Here is a 7190-nt window from a genome sequence, read left to right as displayed (position 1 = left end):
CTCGAATTAGACCTAATTAAGTATTTACAATACGAGTGTCAAAGTCAGTAGTGTGTGATGTGCATAAGTGGTGCGTGTAGGTGTTGTGAAATGCAAACATAACAAAATGTAACTTATTCTAACATTCTCAAAAAAAATGAACTATACCTGTGAAGAAGATCAGAGAATAAAAACTATTAACATGCTCTTATGTTAAACATTTACAGTTCAGTAAAAAACAACAACACATGAATGCATAGAAAATTGAGGGATCAAAAAATAGCAAATAGCAATATTTTTTTTATAAAACAGCTCTCTAATGGTGGACTGCAATACCAATTTTAAATGCTAAGAAACTGGTCTAAAGTCATTTTTTAAATCTTGAATGCCATTCAAGATACAGTCCAACAGCCTCATCCTTGGTGACCCTTTGGCACGATGAGGAAAGAGGGGAAGGTGCAGTGGAGGTCAAGCTAGCACTGGCCTCCCGTAGTGCTTGCGGGGATCCGCTGTAGCTCTCGCTCAGTGACTTCATCAGGGAAAATGCATATTCTGAGAAAGAAAAAGATGTTTTGATCAATTTCACTGTGGCTATACTTTCACTGGCTCAAAAAAATATATTATATGATAAGCAGACAGCCTACCGTATGATGGCTTTTCCTTGACAGGGCGGACTACCCATCCACCTTTGCGAAACCTTGGGTAGCGAACCGCATAACAACTCTTTCCATCACTGGTTTGAGCAACTTCTCGACTGCCATTGTGGTTGAAATGCAGAGCAGCTAAGAGAAGCCTGTTGATAAAATAGAAGAATACATTATACAGTTTAAAAGTTGTAACTGAAACAAATTGTACAGACGTTTCACATTTATAAAATATTTTTTGTACTGTTCATGCTGCTGTGTTAGACTGCATTAGTTTAAGTATCACATACCTGCTGTGCATCCCAAGGAAAGAGAATCCAGTGTGCTTGGGCGCAAAGTGGAGGATGAGGGAATGAAACGCCTCCAGGGAGAAAGTCTGGTGTTGTGGGGACAGCTGCCGAACATCCTTCACCAATGCCTTTCTCGTAGCCACACTCTCCAGTTTGACGGCAACTGTAGATCCTGTATTAAAACATGTAAGAAAAGAATTGAACAACTCTTTATGACTGCCTTCAAAGAGCAGCTACACAACAAATGCTATACAAAGGTGCATAGCATGTATTAAGGTGTATTCTACCTGGTTCAAGCCATTCCATGTTCCTCGCTTCTCCCTCCAGAGGTGGATGTGCACATCTGGGGAATGCAGGATTACCATGGTCATGAATGTCCTGAACATGGTTTACCAGGCTTTCCCACTTAGCTGCCATCACATCTGGATCCCCATCTGGAGTGGACGCTGTAGTCCAGTATAGATGGTTCACTATAGCTGGCCTCCACAGCTTCAGGTCTTCACACTCCCGCTCCTTCGCAGCAGCATCCAAAGCTTTTTGTAGGCCTGTTTTTAGTACAGAAACACAAGTTGGAAAATAATATTTATCTTATTACCATTACTGACATAACAATTGGGAAAAAAATAAGAAAACATTGAGATACATACTTTTCCCAATGTGCCAGATGTCAAAGAAATGCCTGGTTCCTTTTGGACACATCTCCTCCCGCACCCACTTGGAAACCTAAACAGCAGGACACAACATATTGATCATAAGAAAATATAAATCCTGTGTAATTATTATGTAGATTGTTTTATCCTTGGTTTATGTACCTGACGATTTCTGTCAGTGATGAGAGTTGCCACTTCCATGTGCTTCTCCTTCAGAAACTCCATGCTGCGCTTCAGACCCTCCAACTCACACCAGTTGCTGTTAGGGACCTCTGAGCTCTTTGAAAACAAGGACACGTTACTAACAGTTGAATTAGAAGGTAGCAAAACATTTTTATTGATAGCATATCCTTACCTGGACAAGTTGAAGATCGAACACCTTGTTAACTCTGTCCTCAATCAAAGAGTATGTGCCATACTTGGCACAATGTCCCGGAGAGTCTGACCTATACATGTCAAAAGTGTCATTAAGACATTGAACAACAAACACAATGCAATATATTGTATCTTCAAATACTGTTTATACCCGTTTTCTATATACAGTTTAATGTGTAGTACCTGCAGTCACCAGAGAGGATTAGCCCACCCCCCATCTCGTTCAGTTGAGTGATGAGCTCTGCCTGCTCAGTCTTCCAGGCCTTTACGATGGTGGGGATGGTGTACAGGCGCTGATGGCGGAAGAAGGTGCTTGTACCGATGCATTGAAGCCCAAACAGTTTTAACATCCTTATTGTCTGGGTTGCCATGCAACCTGAAAAGTGGATGGCCCCACTCAGTAGAAGGTTACATGCAGGCATGTTTCGGTGCAGCATTGGCTGGTTCTGCCAAAACCGCGTATACCCACAGGCTGCACACACCTAGGAGATATACATTAAAAGCAGAAAAGTTACACAACTTTACACAGTGAGTTAACAATTAAAAATGATAAAAGAAATGAAATTATCCTAATTCTATCAAAACATAAAAATTGACATGTTGTACATGAAAGTTTATGATGTAACTGTTGATGGCAGTGATCCTCTTACTTGCTGTATTTTTATGTATGTTCCCTCCTGATGCTCTATGTGACCCTGTGTCTCCCCACAACACGAAGGGCAAACAGTGAACAATGACATCAGCTGGGTTTTGCATACAACAAACTTATCAGCAGGGCTGAAAGAAAAGAAAAAAACACACATTGATAATACAATTTGTTGAATAACATTATCATGAAGGATAATTCAGATAGTCCATCTGTGGGCTATGTCCATAAACTTCTCATGCAACAAGAAATGTAAAAAACTTTGAACCTGCTTGCCTTTTGTTCGGACTAAATGTTTATAGCAATGGAAATGAACTTTTACCTTTTCATTGATATTCCGAATCTAAAATGAAATCAAGAATTCTTACTTGAGATCTCCACGAGATTCCTGTAGCAGCTCTTTGATGGCTTCCCCACCATCAGATATCTCGCTCATGTTCTCCTCCTCTGGGCTCCATGACTGATCCCCAGGTTCATTCATGTCAACAGAGGAGGAATCTTCATCTCTGTGTGCAGGACTGGGCCACGGAGTTGATGTATGTATCTCAGACATTTCTGTCTGAGTTCCCACACTGACCATCCTGGGGCTCATCTGGACAGCTGGGGTAAAAAGAGAGCAGGCATATTTGGAGTCATATATATATAAGAGACAGCTATAAAACCCAATGTAACAGCTTTGCAAAAAACCCCCCAAAAAAACAGTCTACCTTTACAGGGCTCACTTCAATAAGGTTTTGAGTTGTGTGTGTGTGTATATATAAATATAATATAAATTATAGTGTTAAAGCTTTTAGTGATAGTAATGTTTATCAACATTACATTTTGAGAAAGTAAAGTTGTACTACCTATTGAACGATAGAGGGGTTTGATGTTACACTGAGAGCCACAGTGTAACACTGATGGTTTAGGATCCGCTGGAGAAAGGCACTCCTGTTCTGGAAATACAAGTCCTGAGGCACTGGCTTCAGCCAGCGCCGCTTCGTTATCTCCGAGAACCTGGACAGACACAAACATCACACCGAATGAAAACATGGCAAATAGAGATTCACCAGTTACTAACAGCACATCATTTGCTGGTAAAACCGTAGAACAGATCATCAATTTAACTTTTAGATTGTCATTGCGCAATGAGCAACGACACGTTCCCAGACTTGCTGTATAGCTCTCTCAAAGTCTAGACTCTTTTAGTTATGGACAAAAAACACACTTACAGGTGAAGGCTACTACATCCACACATCACATGTAACGGGTAACTGTAGTTGTAAAGTTCTTATAGCTGATGGTTTTAATTGTCCCTGATTTCAGGGGATGCTAGCCGAGAGGTGCTAGCTTACATGGCACATGTCCCTGATGCTATCTAAAGTTAGCTTGAAGGCTTCGATATTATTAGTTATTAAACAAACGTTCTTCTACCAGTTGACATTCGTATATCCACTTGAAAAAAATGGAGACTTACGGTGCTCAGTTCGCGTTTCCGTCGTGCTGCTTCTCTGACAGATCCTTGTTGACCTCTGCCTCCGGGAGCCGGGCTAGCTGCTACTGCTGGTGAACCTGTCATTGCCTGTATTGACGGGACCGCACCCGCCATCAGTCTCACCCGGTTCAGGCTCCGGTAACCCATCCTAAACTCCATCATATCACCAAGCACATAATCCTCCTGGCGAAAATGAGCATCACAGACGACGGTGTTTCTTGTGACCGACGAAGAAATAAAGTCCCGTCTCTTAACCTGTACGAAACGAACCCAGGCACGAAAGCTAACGCCATTTCTCTTTCTATTGGGAAAACTGTGGACTCGATTTCCCGTTAAGATTGTATTCGAGCATCCAGCACAAACACAATAATTAACCATCTTAATGACTGGCCAAATGAATTAAATACGTAAGAAACTCAAGAAACTCGATCCGAAGTCTGCTCTGTCGATCACTACCACATAGGATTAAAGCGGATCAAAGCAGAGTCAGAGAACGGGAGTCCCTTATGTTACGTCATGTGACGCGTTGTTGAAAAAAAAGCACGTTCTAAACGGCTATGCTAAAACAGCCACTTTCTCCTCTAAATTAGAGCACTTATGTGTTGTAGAACATATTAAAAAAATAACCTACTTATTTTACAGCCATTAACAGACTATATAAAATATTAATTAAAAAATTTTTTTAACCTGCAATATGCTCTTTAAAGGGACTGTTACAAAAACTAAAGAATATTAAATCATGTTACAGACAACTTCTCACTGTTATTTATTTATCATTGTTTTACTGTTGATTTCTTTGTAAAACTTAATATCTGCTGTGATGTTCATTTATAGTCTCCTTGTCTGCTTTCATTGAAGACAACCTGTTCTTTGATATTATAATAAATTAAACATTATAAATTACAATAAAGAATGTGGGCTCCATCTGATCGTTTTACTATAAGTCTACGCTAATATAAATTTACTAGAGAAAAAATAATCTACATAAAGACTTTTACAGAATGTATTACGTACATTAATAATAAGCCGTTCCCCCAGGATGCCGCTGAGTAACCATGGTAACACACACTTCCTGTTTCCACCTGAGAGAGTGAAGTTTGTCCCAAAGCCTGCTGCTGTATTTCTACCCTCCACCTGGATGGAGGGGCCTTCATCCCGCTGTGAGTGTGACGTCACAGAGGGGGGGGGGTGTGTAGGGGTTGGTTTGAAAAAGGCCCAAAGTGTGGGTTAGGGCAGGAACCTCAGGCTATGTAAACAGATTCGAAGTGTACAAAGGCTCTGCAAGTAGTGGTCGCATCAGTGGATTGGGAATGGCTGGAGATGTGGCGATGACGTGAAACACAAAAATCACAAGGTGTTTTTCCATAACTTCACCTGCAGCATTCCACTCATCGATGGCACAGCTACACGCAGAGCAAACAGGCTGAAGGGAGCGAATCAGAAACTCAAGAGTGAAAAACAACTGACAGAAATGGGCAGAGGAGCTTGCTCTGTTGTCAGCTATAATGCAAACATCACTGTCATCCACATGGTCTCGTCCTGTGCTGGCCATGTGATGCAGAGGCTGAAGAACCAGTTCATGTTTTGTTGCTGTCCTGCATCATTATAGAACTGTGGAGATTCACAATGTTAATTCATTTATTTTTGTTCACTTTATGTTGAGCGATCAGGCGCACGTAGTCCACTGGATTTATCCACAATCAGAAGAAGCAACACGTCACGGAGAGAGAAGCTCATTGGAACCGCCACATCTCCGACCTTTCAGAAGACCACAGAGAACGAGGAGCTGAAGCAGAAACTAAAGGAGGTAAAAGACGACAGCGAGCGTCACTCAGCTTTATGACGCTGCGGGTGTTTGGCTTGATTTGCACAAGGTTCACTTTATGTTGAGCGATCAGGCGCACAATATTTGTGTCATTATCTAAAGTATTTTTATGATGTCTCTGTAATTCCTTCAGGTCTGATTGTCATTTTGCAAGTTTTCTGTTTTTTAACTACTGAAGTACAGGCAATAATCTTTCCCCCGTATGGCAGCCTTGTAAGCATCCCATAGCATGTTTGGCGGTACATCCCCCTCGTCATTTTCTTGAAAGTATAGATCAATTTCTTTTTTAAACTGCTCCTTAGTTTTAGAGTCATTTAAAATGCGAGAATTAAGTCTCCAAGTTGTTGTTTTGCCAATATTATTTAAACAAATGGATAAGTATATAGGGGCCAATATCACAGGTTTTAACTTTATGTCTGTCCTTACTAAAGGTACAAAAAATAATAAATTCTCGAATGTGGAGTGGGGAGCAGAACAATGTGTATAGTCACAACAGGTAGGATAGAAATCCCTCCAAATGTCAATAATTCCCGTTTCATCCAGTTTATTTTCCTTATTAATAATTATTGTTGCATTAAATCTTCTTAGAATTGTCTAATTTAGATGCCATCAGTTCAAACAATTGCTTATAGAAAACCCAGTCACTCCCGGGTGGTGCATAAACACTGAGGAGGGACCGCGTGGCACGGTGCGCTCGTTCTACGTGTAAGTTCATTGTCGAGAGGAGCTGGAGCTTTTCTCTCAAAATATTTTCAACAAAGTCGATCGTAGTCGGGGCGCTCTTCTCTTCATTTACACTCACATCGTACATCCTGATACTGTTTCTACGAGAGCGGCCTTCTTGAACGGTGATTTGAAACTGGAGTTTTGACTGCAGTTGTATTAGCTCCGAAACAACGTCCTCCATCGTTTGAACCCGCTTCTCCGTGTCCAAAATAGTCTTGCATTGGTTTTACACACTTCGGCCTTCACTTCTTCAAATTGTTGCGTGTTTTCTTTTTTTTTAAGTCCTTGATTTCCATTAATATCGCCTTCAGATCAATGTTGTCGTCCCCAGCCATTTTGTCCTTGTCGCTAGCGTTAGCAACAGCGTTAGCTAAAATGTCGCTACCTTCGTTAGCTTTAGTTTCTTCGTGTCTGTTCCGATAAAAATTCCAGTCTGGTTGACTACAACAAATAGTCAACCTGCACAAATTAATTAAGCAAGAGTCAGGAATAATTAATTGAACAATACAACAGCCACCAACACAAACAGCTCAACAATGCAATATTCATAAGCAACAGTTTATATTGAATAAGAAATCATA

At 40.8% G+C, this 7190-nt stretch overlaps 1 protein-coding gene across 3 annotated transcripts; it reads right to left on the bottom strand.

Moving 5' to 3' along the window:
- Positions 1 to 262: 262 nt before the first annotated feature.
- Positions 263 to 4760, bottom strand: LOC306830624 (uncharacterized protein). Of its 3 annotated transcripts, none has more exons than XM_079354211.1 (12): positions 4041 to 4760; positions 3430 to 3580; positions 2953 to 3184; positions 2589 to 2715; positions 2122 to 2420; positions 1919 to 2009; positions 1726 to 1842; positions 1561 to 1636; positions 1201 to 1458; positions 914 to 1085; positions 624 to 772; positions 263 to 531 (listed from the first exon to the last, which is right to left on the bottom strand). In XM_079354211.1, the coding sequence occupies exons 1-12, from the start codon at positions 4434 to 4436 to the stop codon at positions 347 to 349; spliced, it is 2253 nt and encodes a 750-aa protein (XP_079210337.1). In that variant the 5' UTR covers positions 4437 to 4760; the 3' UTR covers positions 263 to 346. The 3 variants fall into 3 exon arrangements, with proteins under 3 accessions (XP_079210337.1, XP_079210338.1, XP_079210339.1); XM_079354212.1 differs by having other exon boundaries at positions 3544 to 3580; XM_079354213.1 differs by lacking the exon at positions 4041 to 4760 and having other exon boundaries at positions 3404 to 3517.
- Between the last annotated feature and the right edge of the window lie 2430 nt (positions 4761 to 7190).

This window comes from Symphodus melops (genome assembly GCF_947650265.1).
Source record: "Symphodus melops genome assembly, chromosome: 10".
Lineage (NCBI taxonomy): Eukaryota > Metazoa > Chordata > Actinopteri > Labriformes > Labridae > Symphodus > Symphodus melops.
This window is presented reverse-complemented; position numbering and strand designations above follow the sequence as displayed.

Bases quoted from the DNA above. Each gene is read 5' to 3' on its own strand.
- LOC306830624 (XM_079354211.1), bottom strand. From the start codon at position 4,436: ATGGTTAATTATTGTGTTTGTGCTGGATGCTCGAATACAATCTTAACG. The intron at 2,010-2,121 runs GTACTACACATT...TGACATGTATAG, and splicing joins ATCCTCTCTGGTGACTGCAG to GTCAGACTCTCCGGGACATT. The intron at 1,843-1,918 runs GTAAGGATATGC...TTGTTTTCAAAG, and splicing joins TCGATCTTCAACTTGTCCAG to AGCTCAGAGGTCCCTAACAG.